Below are 18,148 nucleotides of genomic sequence, written 5' to 3' on the forward strand. Positions count from 1 at the left end.
CAGCAAATAGTACCCCAGATAAGTCAGAAATTAATAAAAATATTCTATGTATTACATCTTTCACACAGAATCCAAAATGCAACAGTATGAGCAGTAAATCCGTCTTCAAATTTATGGACTTGCAGAGTATTGGCTTGTAAATGCATCTTTTCCTAAGATTACCAGTTGATATATGCACTTATGGAAAGACAACCAGGAAGTGGTTCACTTTTTAAAGAATGCTGTTCCTTAAGGCATTCAGAACACTTGGAGATGAGATATGAAGATTAGCTACAGAAAATTACCAACAGAATGAACTGCAGTTTAAGAATAAATGTATTCACTTAAAAAGGGTGTGTGTGTGTGCAGATAGTTCATTCAAGACAACAACGTTCCTAGAATTTAAGACAGTTTGTAAATACAGTATTTAAGTGTTTGACTTGAACCCAAAACTCTTTTCCCAAAAGAACTCCTGGATTAGATTCCATTTTCCCATCATTTTGTTGCAGAATTTAAGTCGCTTACCATAGAAATTATGCATATCATTTTTCTTTGTTACTCATTCTTAAATTTTCACCTGGGAAACAATAAAAAGTTCAACAAGAAAGGGACACAGTGTGAAACTTCCATTTTTCATGCCACTTATGCCAAAAATTACTTCAGCCATTCTACAACAATGTAGGTGCAAGAAGACCCAAGTCGCTTAATTTCGACATCTGGGGCCGAAAAAGTAAAGGTCTGTAAAATCCAGCACGCTTTGCAGCATTTACAAAGAGATGAAGCCTCTGTATTAGTCTGTTAGCCAATGTTAACACTTCTTTTTCTTGATAATTTGTCGTGCGCTCACACAGGTGGAACATGAAGAGGAGGAAGCACAGCAGAAGGTGCTTGGTTGTTCTTTTACAATTGAACCTGGCTGTGGCTGCCTGCCTTGTTAGCATCCTAAATTTTCTGTGGGTTTTGTCTGAATAGTGCCTTTTCACCTCACCATTTAATTTCATTTATTTTACTGTCTGATTGTAAGGGTCCTTGTTAATTTACTTACTGGTCCATTTTATGTTGTTTGTTTTATTTTGTTTATGTGGCTCAATTTCACAGATCAGTTCCTTGAGAGTAGACGGGGAAAATATTTATGTCAGACATAGCAATTTAATGTTGGAGGTTTGTATGTATTACACAAAAAGTACTCTCCATTCTCACGGGCTGCCAGGCTGCATGGGATGGGAGGTCACCTGCAGGCTGTTATGGACACACTGCATGAAGTGCATGGGGAAAACCGGCTTGGAAATGCTGCATGTTACCACTCTAGTTTCTGAGTTTAAACGAAAAACAAACAAATGCAAAATACCCACAACCAACCCTCAGCTTGAACACTGAATGTAAATTTGTATATTTTTACTAAATGTTTTCAAGGTGGCAACTGGGAATAATAGCCCTATTTAGATAGACCAGATGCATGGATGCGATTCATAGTTCTAAATGGATTTTTGTACATTGCACCTCAATGTTTGCATTTTCCGTTGAGTATAGTTTCCAGCTTTTGCCAGTTTAATCAACCTTCCTCAGATACATTAGCTGAATAAATAGAGTAAGAAAGGGGCAAGCACTAGAAGTATAGACAAGTAATTCTAATTCTGACTGGTTTTAGGAACACTAAGAAATTATGCAAGGATCAGATATTCAAAGGGAATGTTTGATTATCTTCTGAAATATTTGTTTTATTTTTTCCTTTTCAAATGGAAGTAAATTTTACTTCCTGAAGGTTGGTTTTCATTTTTCATTACAAAGATGTGTAGTGCATTGTCACTGAAGTAGCAATTTTTATTTTAAGAATTTTCATATAGATTGCTAATCTCAAGTATTTTATCAGACACTGTAGTTATTTTCAGTATCATTTAATTATTATCACTTAATTAACTTGTGGTTAATAACTTAACCTAATAACTGAAGATGTTTTTAAAAAATCCTACACTGTCCTTATTTTATTCATCCAGATGGGGCTATGAAAAATTCCCTTTGTCACAAAAACGTGTTTTTTAAAAAAATCATTGGTTTTGTTCAGTAATAAGGAGATGTATGAATCGCAGTAACCCAACTAATGTTTTATGGCTTTTTGCAGCTTTTGATCACTATTGAAACTTTGCTTGGATATAACTTACTGAAGCACTGAAAGTGTGCATTGCATAACTGTGCTTTGATCAAGTCCAAGAAATGTGCCTTGTGTCAAGCCAAGACAGGTCTTAAAATAATGACGGGATTGTTATGGGCTTCAGTTGTATAACAGAATGCCTTTGGCATAAGATTTTACTTCACTCAGGAAATACAAACTTTAGGGGGACATATTTAATGTCTCATTTGTTAGTCCAGGATGAAAAGTGGTCCTGTGACAATACAAACCTACTGAGTTGCCAGAAGGGGGTTCAAACGTTCAAAATGCATGCAGACTTATCCACAAGGTTAGGAAATAGATGTGCAGCACTAAACCATTACTGGGGTTGAACATACAAGTGAAAAGAAATTAGAAACTAATGAGTTTGGGATGTGGGTTTTTCATTACTTAATGTGAAGTATCTTTGCGTGGCAATCACCAACAATAAGAATCCTAACCTAAATTAAATGGTAGATTTCAGAACATTCTGCTGAAAAGTATTTTAAATCCTTGTAAAAATTAAATACTCTTTACCTACATAATTATTTCTGATTATATTATTTTGACAAAACTTCCTTAATAATTAAGTCTGCATTGATAATAATTCATTTCAACGTTCAGTCTTTTAGTTCTTTACAATGGATCCGAGGCTTAAACTTGAATACTATAGGATACTGCTGAAAAAATATTATTGTGTTAGAGTGAGCATAAGTAATACGGGATTTTCTTGAGACTTGGAATGCTAAAAGGAATATAAATAGTGAAAGCAGGGAGAAATCTTTTCCCACCAAATCCCAGCCATTGTATTTACAAGACAATGAATTCCCAAGAAAGCTAAACATATATATTTTTGTCTGGTTAGTAGAGCATTTACATTTTGACATAGCTCCTGAACCTTACCTCTGCCCTGTGGCTGGTAAAAAGTGAAAGAATACCTTGTATTTATTTGATCCAAGGTGCTGCAGTTTGGCCTCAATGGTCATGACAAAATCTAATTTGGTATTCACGCTGTGGTGTCCCCTTTGGCATTGGTCTATGGAGGTGCAATTTAGATCATTTTTTTGGTACTGGCATGCACAAAAACTATTCCTACTTGTCTGTCTGCTGTCAGGCTCTTAAAAATAGAATTGGCAGGTAACAGGTTTTAAGTCTTTAAATCTGATTCTTCCAATAAGTTTAAGCTTGCATGAGAGGCACAATGCGTTGTCCCTCTGAAGCTAAGCAGATGTTAGTTGCTTGTATATTTGGCCTTATAGTATTGTGTTCACAGATGCAGGTATTTTTCATGGAGCTTGTAATATCAAGAAAGATGCATTTTTATGCTCCTTTGGTGAAAACATTCTTTCTTACAGCTACCTTCAGTTATATTAGCTGTGCAGTATCCTGAAACATTTTATTCTATTTTAGGTGAAAGCAAACAGCTCCTGGAAATTATTATTGTTTCAAAGGGCTAGTAGCGTCATGTTTTGGATGAAAGTAACTCTTTGCTAAATAACCATGTGCAGCATTATTTTTCTCTTTTTTTAAATGTGGAAGAAACGGAGTATGACAAAAAAACAAAACAAAACCCGAAAATACTGGTCTTACAGCCTTAAACATTTTTATTTTGAGGCATTACAAAGGAGGTCACCATTTCAGACACAAGGCACTTTTCTTGGTTTGGTTGCTTCTATTTCTCTTTTTTTTTTTTTTTTTTTTCAGTTAAGTTTGCTTTTGTTGTCGTGTTTTGTCCTACTTTGTTTTATGTTGCGGGTTGCTAGGACCTGGATAAGACCCAGGACGACTTACTGAAACACCAGGCTAGCATTAGTGAGCTCAAGCGCAATTTCATGGAGTCCACACCTGAACCACGCCCAAATGAGTGGGAAAAGCGGCGTATCACACCTCTGTCCCTACAGACACAAGGGGTATGTCACTGCACACAAGTGTCTGCATGCCTTTCCATACAACCCTCCTATGTCATACAGCAAATGCAGTTTGTCCTTCAGGTTAACACTTCCTTTGTCTGATATAATATTTGTTTATACTAAGTATACATTAACGTTTTTACCATTACTGTTGGTACTGACTTCAATCAGTGGGTAGAATTTTATTCTTCCACATGAACAACTGAATTAGAAGAAAACAGAAGTGATGGCAGCATTTTCCTCTATGTTAAGGCTATCTTAAATTTCACTCTGATTTACACAGATTGATAGAGATAACTTTTCAGTGACAGTAGAACTTTTTCTTCCTTTTCTATATTTTTATCTCTTCATAGACAGCTTGTGCATAAATACACACATAGTCTGTGTTTTATTTCAGAAGGACTTTATGTGATCAGTTAATTTACAGTGTTGACTTCAGGACACGTTTAATGTAGTTAAAATTTAATGTTAAAATTTACCTATCTTAATCTTTCTGTAAAACTAATTTATCTACTCTTCACCTCTCCTATCTGACTGAACCGTAAAACAGCAGTATGGAATACAGTTTTCTACAAATACCACCCTCAATGCCTGTAGCAAGAAACCTACCCAAATTTCTCATGCTGTTGTGAAACTTTTAGTTCTATTGGGTTATCAAATGTTCCTTTCATACAGTAGATGAGTAAATCAGTCTTTTAAAGCAATCAGTTTGTTGTGTTGTCCTTGTCTATCACCATGGTTCTCACCCTTCCTTCCTTGAATGTAGTATTATCCTATCCCCTTAAATTCTCCAGCTTTCTTTTAGTCCACAGAAAGGTGAGCTTTCAAATGATGCTACAAAATTATTTTTGATAATAGGACACTATTTCAGTAAGATCCGTAAGTGATCTGAACTGTGAGTATGTGCATACAGAGAACAGAGCAACTAACTATGCATCACTTCTTTCTTTTGTTAATTTGTGGTTACTGTCAAGAAATTCCTCAAATTTCTGAGTAGTACCTTCATATTTCTATGTATAGCGGTATATGCAGAGATACAAACGTTGGTCATATTTTCAAACATTCATGACATAGTGACTCATTTCTTACCTATAAATATATTTTTGGTTGAAAGAGACATTTATGTAAGAAGTGTAACTTAATTTTTATTACATGATTGTGTGTATTTTCTGTGTTGATTTCTTTCTCTTGAAGTTGAGGCCCTGCAAGTTATTTTATATCTGGTGTTTTTTGGTTTGGGTTTTTTTGCTCATCTAGTATGTTCTGTCACTTCCAGATGATTTAGTTTTATGTTTACTGTATAGTGTAAGTCTGTCTCATTGCTTGTTCATTTACACTGGTTTTGTAAAATGAAAACCAAATAGAAAAAAGGAGACCACATTTTCCAAGTGAAAACACTGCCTGGGAAGGAGAAACAATGGATTGCAATGCCACGGATTGCTGGAGCAAAACCAGAGGAAACCGATAAGGTGGCTGCCCTGAAACCTGCTGCTTTTTCGCTGTATCTGCTGTGGGCTAGCTTGGTGGCTTGGGCACTTCTTTCTTTTTCCTTTTTTTTTCCCTTGATTGAATTAACTTTTTTAAGCCAATACTGAAAGGAGAATGTTGAACTGTAAATCAGGACCTCTATATGTGTAGAGATACACATATATACAAATGCCAGCAACATTTTGCTTAAACATCAAACTAACCATGAAGTTCTGAATGGCCACTGGAAAGAAACCCAGTTTTTCACTGGGAAATTACTGTATTTGATGTGCCTAGGATGACAACAAAACATATATTTTCATTCTATATGGAAATAATTGCTTGCAATTATTTGACGCTTCACACAAGAACTTTTCCTTTGTGTGTTCACTATGTAATCATTATTCAAATCAATAATGGTGTGTAAGCAGCTTCATTTCAAAAGCAGCCTCTTCTAAATACCTCTGCACTTCTGTACCTCTCTTTTCATTAAGGAAAAGAGGGAGGTTTTGTCCCTGATATTATCTATGCAATGAAAAGCACTCTAACCAGTGGGACTAGTAGAAGTGGATAGTGGTGATGAGTAGCAATTGTCATGTTGCTTTTTTATATTACTTTTGGTCTATGAGGTTAACATGAAGCTTGCAGTCCTACTTCACTAACATACATAAATATGACATTTGGGGGACTGTACTTCCATCCTGAATTATTTGTTGATGGATGCCTGTTGTTCCTTGCCTTTAGGATAGCTGAATAATAGATGAGAATAAAGCAGGGATACCACTGCTGATATTCTTTTTCTTCTTTTGCTTCAGCAAAAATGCTTACAAATAATTTTCTGTGTCCTAAAAATGTTATTTTGGGTCCATCACATTTGTGTCACTATACTTCTAGATCCACCATACTCTTGCAAGTGCACAGCATCTGTGACTTAATTAAACAAAACCTGACATATTGATATATATGTTGCAAATAGGGGAAATATTTCTATTTTATGGATACCCACAATATGTTTTTTTCTTTAATCCATGCCCACAGCTTGTAAAGAGTATTTCTTGTTAGACTGTATGATGTGTACCAGAAGAATTTTCCAAGAATTTAAACACAGGCTGATACAAAATTGATGAATTCTTTCTATGCATTTAAACCTTTTTACTAAATGCTCTGGAGGAGTTACATTATCAAATGAATTGTATGACTGGGGTTTTCATTTTAAAAGACTGGACGATCCAAAAATTTGAAGGTGGGAAAATGCTAAAAGATGGGTGGTATGTGCCTGTCTTTAATTATATATACAAGGGGGAGCAAGGATAGAGAGAGATGCACACAGTCTGACCGCCTACCACATAAAGATTTTGGTTTACCCCTGCCTTTTTTTTTTTTTACTCCTTTGAGTGATCAGAAAGCAAGGTGCCAGAGTACAATGAAAGGAGGATCATGAACATTTTTGTCTTTTGATGTAATCTGTTAATAGATGAATGTTTCTTGGGTGGAGTAAACTAGGGAAAGAAAGTGAGGGGTAAGGAACACATTGCCCTAATGGATATTCAACGTTGCGTGCAGGCAAATTTTGTAACTTGGGTTCCTGTTAACTCTTTTTTAGCCACCATTGAAATAAACTGAATTTTAGTGTAGGGGAAAAAAGCCCCAACAAGTTAGGGGTTCTTTTTCTTTTCCCTTCTCTGTCCTTCTGCATGCCATCCACATTGTAGTGTGTGTACAGTAGCATGGTGTAACCTCTGTCAGTTCATACATCAGTTCTACGTCGCTCTCACACGGCGAGTCCCCGCTGCAGCTGTGTGCATGGCACCTTGGCACTCTGGCATGGTTCTTCTCGGGAAGGCTGGAACCTCTCTCCTGAAATGTTGTCAACATGTGTGTTATGTCCATGCTATGTATTTGTATGTTGTTGGCTTTTTACGTTAACCACTTTTACTTCTGACTTCTTACCAGAGCTTGTGGAATGAGATCTGGACTACAAAATTGTAGCCTTTCCAGAGGCTTATACCCACGTTGACTTTCAAAGTTTGCTTAACCATACAGATTTATACCCCTACAGAAAATAGGCCAGGTTATGAACATAACTTACACTTTAAAGTACTGTGTCACCTTTCATGTATGTTTGAAAAATACAAGTTTTCCCATTAAAATGGGAAAGCAGATTTTTAATCGTCATGCATTTGCTTAGGATATTTAAGTATTTTTAGAATATATATAGATAACGTTTATTGTAAAGAAGTAAGAATTATTTTAACATTTCAGCGCTGTGGGTATGTATTCTAAGCAAGTATGTCTGACAGCCCTAGAGCTCTGATCCAGCTGGGCTTTAGAAGGTGTCAAAAACTGATTTTAAAAGGGAAAAAAAAATCCCAACAGTAAATACGGAGTTAGCAGCTAAGTGCAGTGTGCTGTTTGGGCAGTCCGTGTAGATGCCGATGTGTAAATGTCGATGTGTTGTGCATGGTGGAGGCGCAGGCTGTGCTGTGTCCGCCCTGTCCGTGCCCCCCTGCCGAGCCAAGCCTTTGTCACGTCTCTCTCTCGCCAAACCTGTCCCATTGTAGGTGGCTGCCACTCCGTCCGCCGCTGTCTAATTCTTTCCTTTCCCTTTTCTGACCCGTCTAGAGCCTGGAAGAGGAGATAACCTCCATTTTGTTTAGTAAGGAGCGCTTCGGCGCCGGCACCAGCGGGCCCTTCGCCGCCGCCAGCCCGGGGCCAGCAGAGGGCGCTGCGGGGGAGCAGACGGGCGCCGCCGCGCCGGGGCCCCAGGTGCAGCTCGGGCGCGGGGCCCGCCGGGGACGGGACGGGTCCCGCCGCGACAGGGACAGCGACAGGCCCGGGCTGCTCCCCGGAGTGCGTCCCGGCCTGCCTTACAGCGGCGTGCCTGCCTCAGAGCTTAACTCTGCATCTGCAGCACGCCAGCACAGGGAGGAATCAGTGCTGGGCTGAGCTTACGCTCCGTAGATGCTGCGCTGGGTAAACAGCAATGAAGGCTAGGATTAAGTCACAGATGGTGTGTTGATTTTTGCATTCTTTTCATTTGAACTCTTAATTTTGCTGCAGACTGTTCGCTGAAAGTATTTTCAGTTAAAAAAACCTAACACCCTAATACATCATTTACTGCGGGCTTTCAGATAGCTGTCATTTTTTTGTTATGGAACAAATACTAGTGTAGCTGCTTTAATATTATCCTTTTGGCTCCAAACTGAATTCTTACAGGATCTTCTTGGAAATCATGTATTGCTATCCTGACAACATACTACCCTAAGCAGTCTTCCTCTCATCTATTAAAAAGTAAAAGACCAAAGACAAACAACTAATGAAACCCTGCAATAAGGCCCTTTCTGCTGTTTAAAAATCTTGGCAAACTGGTAGTAGAGCATTATTTTTTCTGTTTACTTTCATTTAATGTTGTTTATTCTTAATTCTTGGTTTAACTGCCTTGGTAGCATCACTGGCTAGTACATTCATGCTTTTTATTTTCAGGCTTACATTATTCAGTTCTTACACCAATAATAACTTCCATAACTCTTAACTACTTTTGATCGTATATTTCGATGAAGTGTAAGGCAACTAGCATCTTGCAGTGAATGTGTAGCCTCTCTCTAGTATCGTGTGTATGCATTCTTAAAAGCTTGCTTGGCGGATGTCGCACTGTTAAAAAGGGTTATGCATTGATTTTTGTCCTCTGATTGCTTTTTGTTTCACAGAGACATGCTTCCAGAACAGAAGGGCCTTGTACTGGAGTCAGCGATGCTGATAAGGTTCTGCAGATTTTTTTCCATGGCTAAATTTGGCTCTAACTCTTCCAATCCATCTTCATTCTTTCCTTCCTTCTATTTTCAGTTAACCATCACGGCCATCTTTTGTCTTCCATATGACATGAACCAGCTATCAGCTAATTTTATTTTCACCATTTTAATTTATTCATATACTCTACTTTTGTTTATCCTCATCCATGTTTTTTGTGCAGAGTTCACATGAGACTCTGGACATAGTGGAGGAGAAGAAGCAGGCAGAGTTTGGGATAGAAGAAACACTAGTCGTAGACGAAACCAACAAAGGGAAAATGCAAGTTGCCACTGATGCTGGGGAGACATGTAAGGTGGAGCACGTGTCAAAAAAGGACTCTTCATCATTGCCATCAGATAGTAGCAGCAGCAGCAGTAGTAGTGAGAGTGAGGATGAAGAGGTGGGAGAATACCTGCCACATCATAGGGCAATTGAGGAGGTCATCAGGGAAGAACAGGAAGAAGAGGAAGACATGAAAAGGAAAGAACATGAAGAAAATACACAGCGTGTGGAAGCGATACCAGAAGGCAGCAAATTAAATGTACCAGTTGAGCACACACAAGTTACAGCTGAAGATTTGGTCCAGGAAAACACAGTTACTGTAGCTGCAGAAGAGAAGAATTTGTCAGAGCAAATTAAGCAAGATTTAGGTGAAGAAAAAGAGGAGGAACAGCTGAAACTCAATGGAGATGTGTCTCATGTTGACATTGATGTTGCACCACAATTAATTTGTTGTTCTGAGGTAAATGGTAGAACAGTATGACGACTAGATTAAGCAGAGATATTTCTTGGGGTGAAAATATACCTGCCTTTCTTCTTCTCCTATTCCTCCACATCTTCTGGCATCCAGCAAGATTCAGATCATTTGGAAGGGGAAACCACTGATGAGCAGTGAAATTCTGTCTCCTTCAGTTATGGTTTCTGAGTTTTTGCTAGAGCTGAGTGAAAATCACCAGTAAAGGCAAACCTTCCGAAGACTGAGATCTTCTTTTTTTTTCCTAATCTCCTCCGTATTTTATATGCACATACATAATGTGTATTTATTATTTACATGTTTCCAGTGTTTTAAGTCTTGTCTTGTCTATTTGTCAAGTGTTTTTGACAAGTTCATGACTTGTAATTGTGATTGGAAAACTATTGCAAATTGAAATTAGAAAGCAGCCGTCAAAAACTTTTGTTCCTTTTTTCCCTGTACTCAATCACTGCTTTTCTTGCCTTTGTTTCTCTCCTTCAATAAAACATTATGGATTTTTAGGCTAGAATATGTATGGCTAGAAATGGCATAGGTGAGAGCACTGTACTGTTAAGTGCTGAAGCTCATATCACAATGTTTCCATGAAGTCTTCTAGTGCAGTAGATACTTAGGAAGCATGCATGAGTACGTGTCACAGCCAGTTGTTTTAAGCCAAACAAGGTTGAAGAGTCCATTACTAGGCAAATGATAAAGAAGCAGAAAGGGAAAAATTGAAAGGCAGGCATGTAGGTCTTTGTAAATTTTGTCATGATCTTCTGCTGAGTTTTTCACCAGTTCAGTGGGGTTTTTGGAGTTCTCTACCTGCTTGTTGTAATGGTGGCAAATTTTTTTTCTTCACTTTTTAATCAAATCACGTTCTTTCTTTTGTTGTCTTCTGCATACGCAGTTGTTCTGATTAATGACGTGATAGAATTAGTTTATTAGACTTTTAAAATTTACCAGTACCCACACTTCCTAAAAGCATAGATAGTTTGGAGAAAGGGGAAGAAGAGCAGTTGTGTGTGCAAACATTCAAGTGTGTTTGGGTTTTTTTCCAGATTTGACCCTATGCGTATTCAAAATCAATGTAAGATAGGAGCCTATGCATCTAGAAAAATATCAAAAGGCTTTAGTTCTTAAATCTAATGAAAATCTACTCCACTAAGATAAGTAATGAGTTCACTAGCTTACACACTCCAGGTTAATTGCTTTGTTTGTGATATTGCAGAGAACACCACTAAACTGCAGTTTGCTCAAAATTATTGAAGTAGCTTCTTAGAATCTTTGTCAAAAGAAGTCATTCACTTGCAGAAAATTTAGACTGCTTAAAATCCAGTTTTCAAAAGCTTTTCTTTTCCAGAAGTAATAAATATTAAAAAGTTAAACTTCTGTGGAATTTCTAGTCCTGATTACAGACTGAGAAGTGATAGGTATTTTCCCAGATTAGTTCTAATACAAAGTTTATCTTTCTGTTCTAGCTATCAATTTCTTTATGCAAACTAAGATTTTTATTTTTTTCATAGTGATACTTTTACACATTTTCAACACATGTGTCATGGCTTTGTTTTAGTAGTTGCTATTTGGTATGTACTGTTGGCTGAAACACTGAACTTTGACAAGATTATTAGGAGATTAAATTTTCCTGCAATGTTACAGATATCCTAGAGGGCTGATATGTTAAACTTTATTTCATTTTGCTTATTTATTGCATGCTTTTTATATGGGAAGTCAGTCAAATTCTTATCTTACTGTTATGCTTTTCTTGAGCCTTTGGTTGTGTTTTCTTGGTCCACTTTACGAAACTTCTTCTGACTTTTGAATTGATTGTTTATTTCTTGCATCACAGCCTCCAGTAGTGAAAACAGAGATGGTAACCATTTCAGATGCCACGCAGAGAACTGAAATCTCCACTAAAGAAATTCCAATTGTTCAAACAGAAACTAAAACTATCACATATGAATCTTCACAGGTACAGTGACTGGTTTGTTTGCAATTTTATTTTTATTCCAGTTATGTAGATCAAAATAGATAATGTCCAAAAATGCTTTTCAAAAGCATGTACTTTTTTCCTAGCAGGTAAGATTATACTTTGGCTGTGAAGTTCTAATTTTCTTTTTCTATATAAAGACTTAGTTGCTGCCTGCAAAAGTATAACTCACTTTAATCCATTTTTGGAAAATTGATTAAAATATCTCATTGCTTGTGAAAGGAACATGTAACTGTGAGCATGAATTCTCCACAGGAATGGGCCATAATAATAGCCTTACCTGACTCTGTAAACTTGGATGGCTTCTATTTAGATTTCAGTTCTAGTTGAATTAAAGAATATGTTTAGTAAGAAAATTAGACTTTCTTCTGTGAAAACAGTTTTTTAAATGCCAATATATACAATGATCTTTTTTCCAATTTCTTTTTCTTCTTAAAGCTTGATGGCAATGCTGGTGGTGATACCGGCGTGCTGGTGAGTGCGCAGACAATTACATCAGAGTCCATTTCTACTACCACAACTACACACATCACAAAGGTAACATATATTTCTTGTCTTTCTTAGTGAAAACAGACAGCGGACCCTCAAAACACAATTTTATATCAAGTTTCTTGTATATCTACTAATTCATTGAGGAAAACTAACTTGAAATGGAAGAGATTCATCCCAGGCGTGTGTGAGAATTAAGTCTTTCTGTACAAATTTTGAAGACAGAAGTTCTAGTGAGTAAGCAGGAATATCTGAGAATAGGACACGCAGAGGGGAATAAATATGATTCATCGTTTTTCAGTAGTTCATATAGGTCTTATTCAGTATTTGACAAATGGGTATGTAACTAAATTTTTACAGATTCGGTCCTGTCATCACCCACAGACATCTTACAGAATCTTTGCTAGTGTAACTTAACTTTTCTGAGGTCCACAGGAACCCTGCTAATGGCACCATGATGAACTGAAGCAATGTGTCCCAGACTTTGTGTTGATCATCCTCGTGCTTCTAGGCTTAGGGTGTATTTAAAAACAGATCATTCTATTAGATTGCTTTGCAAGTGTGTTTGGGTGCTGAATTATTTCCTCTGCATTCCATGCTTGAGAAGGAAAGGAAAACTCAGTGTTAACAGGACATCACATCTGTCTCATAGAAAACATGTAATGTTTCATGCCAGAGTGTAATACAACTACCAAAGCGTGATGATGATTACTGTTACTGCTAATTTATGCAAATATTTGTCAAATTTTAGGCATGCCTAAACAACAGTTTTGAGCTCATCTTTGAACTCTTAGCATCTTTTTCTAAGAAAATTATAGAAAGCATTATTTAGGGTAAAGAAAAATGGAAGAGGGAAACTAAGTGTGAATTCAGGATTTCCAACCCCAAGATACAGAAGTTTGCAACATGACAGGCTTGAGCAATAGTTCACTGCTCACTGGATGTATTTTCTAACAATCAAAATACTCTGAAGAATGAGAATCGTATGCATAAAATGATAGTAGAAGAATAATGTTAGAAAGTGAGTCACATGAAATAAAGTAAGCTTGGAATTAAAAATGCATATGTTAAAAATGCATTTGTTACAAAAACTAGTCAGTAGATCCTTTTCAGACTGCTGCTCCTTTTTGGACTCATTAAACCAACACCATTTTAGGAAAAAATCTTTATTCAGTTACAGTAATTTCATGGCCATAAGGCACACCTGATTATAAGGCGCACTTTTTTTTGCAGCGAAGATCTGTGCCGTGCGCAACAAAGTAAGGAATTAGTAATGGAATCCCGCAATAGTGGAGTTTACTGGCAGGTGCTCAATTTGCAAACATTTTTCACAGATTGGTGTAGCCTTTAAACGCAGCCCCAAGCACCCTCCCTGTGCGTGGGGCCCAGCACTCCTGCCCGCCCCCAGCTGGCGAGGAGGGACTCGGGGCGGCCGTGGCTTGCGGCTGACGCGGCTCAGGGTGACCACGGCTCACACCCTGGAGTTGCTGCGGCTCGGGGCCGCCCGTGGCTCAGGGCAGCTCGGGACCGCCCGCGGTTTGGGGTGGCTCAGGGCCACCCGCTCCTGCCCCCGCTCGCAGCTTGGCTCACAGTTTGCACTTCCAGGTTGGCAAATTTCGCAACTTTGCACATTATATAAGGCGCACCAGACTATAAGGCGCGCTTCCGGATTTGGACCAAAATTTATTCAAAAGGTTGCGCCTTATAGTCATGAAATTACTGTAATTAAACCACAGTTTTGCCAGGAAGTGTACATTTTCTTGTCAAGTTCAAATGTCAAATAGTCTTGTTTCTTGGAAGGAAAAATTAAAGAAAACTGTTTCAGTCTTGTCTTCTACTGAAAGATTACTGGAATTAGCATGATGCAGCAGATACCTATCTTTTTTGAATTGATGATAAACTGTCAGTAACAAGATTGTTTGAATTTTCTCAGCTGATTTTTTATTTTACATTGCAAACTGTTCGTTGCTGATAAAGGAACCTTCCAAAATGATGTTCTTAACAGAGTCATCTTGGCTCTTCACTCATATGGTCTTTGTAGCTTTTCTCATACACAGGCTGATTTAAAAGGCAAATAATGTTATTTCTGTGAGAATTTTTTTATAAGCTAAAGCGTTCTAATCATTAGAATAAGAAGTGAAGAAAAAAAACCACAAAGCTATTCAGCAGTGTGAAATATTCTGAAAATATCCAATGAAGGTCCTTGAATGACAGAACTGAAAAACAGATCATCTTTGTATTTAATGGCGTAGGATTATGACTGTGGAGACACCCATGACAGATGGGTTGAAATAAAAGAAAAGTCTCCTGGAATTTCCATATTGCCAGATTTATATGGTGGAAGAAGCTGGAATTACTGTTTTACAAACACGAGCTCTAGTAACTGGAGTAATTCTCTATTGTTTGATTTTTAGCAATTGCTAGGGGGTGACCAACTGCATAGCTGCAAAAGGAGAGGATGATTTATCACTGAACACATTTACTACTAATTGCAACTCAAACACAGGAATCTATCTGCTTCAGTGCAACAGAAGGTTGTGCTTTGTGGAAATACGGAATAATTACAGGGATGTTTTTCTGATTTTATTTTTTCTGACATCTGTAGATGGTAAAAGGCGGAGTATCAGAAACAAGAATTGAGAAGCGCATTGTTATTACTGGAGATGCAGATATTGACCATGATGAGGTGAGTATACAACCTTAACTCTTAAAATGTGTTTTGTAGTCTGGTGAGATATAGATGATGTTTCAGAAATCTGAAGCAAGAGAAAGGTAGAAAAATGAATAAAACTATATAGAAAGAGCCTGAGACTGTTAAGTGTGGCACAGTTATTAAGCAGTTGTGTTTTGCTATTAAGAAGCCTTTTGAATATATGTGAAAGAAAAACAGCATTTGTAAATTTTGCATCATAGATCATGGGAATGGATTTTTGCTATTTTTAGAGGGATTATTCTTTTTGGAAGGGACACAGTTTATTTAGTGCAGCTTTTGTCCTGGGAGGAAAAATATTACTGAAATAATCTTATTTTGATATGCTGATCTGGATAGATGGGGATATCTACTGCATTGTTTCAGCAGCATCTCAATGCAGCGGTCATTTTGATTGAAAGCTTTGAAATACATTCAAATACATTAACTGGTTGAATTTAAAAATTAGGTTTTGGCCAGTATTTGTAGAATTATGTGTAACAAAATTAATTGTTGATCTGCTGTAATTGTATGTACCTTTTATCTCCATCAGTACTAAAGCAGTATTTTACAATGTCTTAGAAACAAAGGTTAAAATCAGTTCTACATGCCCAATTAATAAGGCTGAATTTGAGCACTACACTGGAAAATAATTGAGAAAAGTCAATTACCTAGTCTTTGTGATGATTACACAGGGGTTTTTATTCATCTAAGAAACCATAGTAACAAAGGCAATCAACAGTCATAGGTTAATATAAGTGGAAAAGCCTACCTTGCAGTGAGTACATTTCTAACTTCATGAAGGCTTCACGAATCAACACAACAGGCTTCAGTTTAACTTATGACTTGTAATATATTGAGAGTTCTCAAGGAATTTATTTTCACATTTTGATTTGTGTCCAGAAAGTGTCTTTTGACAAGTTGAATCTCTTCTTGAAACTTTTAATTAAATGACAGGGCTGCTTAGCATCAGGCATGGATGGCTCTTGTTTGCCTTCATACACGTTCAGTGCATTTCAAATGTCTGGAAAGGTCACAAAATAGCTTTGCTGTACCAGACAATTCTTAAAGCCCTTCCCTAATTTGGGATAAGTGAATAATGAAGTAAAAAAAGAAATTATAAAAAAGGAAGTACGAAGTACAATTTTAATCACTGAAGTTTAAAACAACAGTGAGCAGCTTTTAAGAGATTTAAGAAATACCTCCACTTTTTCTTAAGTGAATATGGTGCTTCTTAAATGCCCAAACTACATGCTGGAAGTTTTTTATTTTGTCTATTAGCTCCCTGTATCACTAAAACAGTTTCCAGTAGAAAAACAACATTTCAGTTTGGAGTTTCAAAATACAAATGTTTGTATTACTTGTTGTAATTTACCAGTTGGAATCTGGGGTTTTTTTCATTGATTGTTAACAAACAGCAAACATCAGTATTGTACCAATGCACATCATGTGTTCTACATTTTCCCTTAATAAGAATTCAAATTCAGTGTCGCATAATAGTTAGGGTGCCTGATGCTGGTGTTTTCAATCTCTCTTCAGAGTTAGTTATTTCTTCTCTCACTTAATACTTGCAGCTAGCTCAGGAAATAATCACTTTTCTAAATTAAGATAAACCTTTTTGTTGCATTATATTTTTCTTGCTCTTTCTAGTATTTTAGGGGGGTTTTTAGTTGCATTTAGTACTAAGGTGAACAGGTAACTGTTGCCTCTGAATAGCTTCCTGTGTCTCCTGGTTTTTTGCTACGTTAGGTTCCAGCAGTAATGCTGCTGAAATAAGATGTGTACTAAGATGTGGTCAGGAAAGAGAAGGTCCCAGGTGTTATTTCCCTGTGATAGTCCAGAGAGTGCTCTTACTGCATTTCAATTGGAAGGGACCTGTGACAGTCATCTGATCTAATTGGGTGTATTGGTACATCTCTTAAGATGATAAAACTTCTTAAAATGGGGAGGGATTATAAACAACTTAATGATACTTGCATTTACGTTTCCATGAGTTAAGCTAGAGGAATTTCTCTTAAACTAGTACAAAGAAAAAAAAAATGGGATTCTTGTACTGAGAAATTTCTGGTATGATCTTATTCCAGAGTTTCAGTACCACACTTAGCATACACTCCAAAGTATCTTTCTGTTTTGTTTGGGAAACTGAAGGGCACTCTTGTTTTTCTGTACGATCTTAAGGCATTGTTAGATCTTTTGCAGAAATTCAAAAAGTTCTGGGATATAGAAATACTTTTTTTCTCCTAAGATGAGCTGAAAAATTATCTTACAACTTTATGGTTACTTGTTACTTCCTGGAAATCTTGATAAATTTTTATCATGGTGGGGATTTTGTCTTTCGTTTGGGTTTTGTGTTTTGGGGGTTGGTTGTTTTTTTTTACCTTTGATCTCAAGTCCAGGAATTTGCAGTTCTGAAAAACTATAACCAAATTTTCCAAAGATATTCTCTCATTCTCTGGCCCCACATGAATGTCCTTTTGGTCTTACTAAGTTCCATATTTCAAATACGTTTGCAGGCTCTGGCACAGGCAATCAAAGAAGCCAAAGAACAGCACCCTGACATGTCTGTGACAAGAGTGGTGGTGCACAAAGAAACTGAACTTGCTGAGGAAGATGAAGACTAAAATCAAAATACCCTCAAGCAAATACTTCAGGTAAGCTTATGTATATAATTAACACAGGAAAACGTGGTGTCAGTATTTTGTTGCATTCATGTCTTTTCATCTGAAAAATATGTGGCACCTTTAAGATAGGCATTCACAGAAGGATGAGGTGCTAACTGAAGAGTATTAGTGTAAGAATTTTTTTTAGGTGTAATCTGACATTAATTTCACTTGCAAATGTTCCTATATACATCTCCCAGTTTTGTCACAGTACTCTCATGGCATTTTCTACAATGTTTGGTCAAGTTTTTATAGTTTATATTTAAGTGAGCTTGGGTTATTTCTGCAAAACATAAAGG

The 18,148-nt window shown here is 37.1% G+C and overlaps 1 protein-coding gene across 19 annotated transcripts in view; it reads left to right on the forward strand.

Moving 5' to 3' along the window:
* The window catches only part of EPB41L2 (erythrocyte membrane protein band 4.1 like 2), a 105,873-nt gene extending 88,033 nt beyond the window's left edge, over nt 1-17,840 (forward strand). For 2 of the 19 annotated variants that reach the window (XM_033056749.2, XM_033056756.2), the window contains 10 exons: nt 1,078-1,140; nt 3,889-4,035; nt 5,400-5,504; nt 8,125-8,268; nt 9,210-9,263; nt 9,473-10,033; nt 11,871-11,993; nt 12,450-12,548; nt 15,106-15,186; nt 17,703-17,840. In XM_033056749.2, the coding sequence (XP_032912640.1) occupies nt 1,078-1,140; nt 3,889-4,035; nt 5,400-5,504; nt 8,125-8,268; nt 9,210-9,263; nt 9,473-10,033; nt 11,871-11,993; nt 12,450-12,548; nt 15,106-15,186; nt 17,703-17,810 (1,485 nt within the window). In that variant the 3' untranslated portion in view covers nt 17,811-17,840. Of the gene's footprint in view, nt 1-830; nt 864-1,077; nt 1,141-3,829; nt 4,036-5,399; nt 5,505-8,124; nt 8,269-9,209; nt 9,264-9,472; nt 10,034-11,870; nt 11,994-12,449; nt 12,549-15,105; nt 15,187-17,702 lie in introns of those variants that run through there. The other 17 variants (XM_033056748.2, XM_033056755.2, XM_033056752.2 and 14 more) reach the window with 17 other exon arrangements.
* Nucleotides 17,841-18,148: the final 308 nt, after the last annotated feature.

Source organism: Catharus ustulatus, chromosome 3 (assembly GCF_009819885.2).
Source record: "Catharus ustulatus isolate bCatUst1 chromosome 3, bCatUst1.pri.v2, whole genome shotgun sequence".
Classification (NCBI taxonomy): Eukaryota; Metazoa; Chordata; class Aves; order Passeriformes; family Turdidae; genus Catharus; species Catharus ustulatus.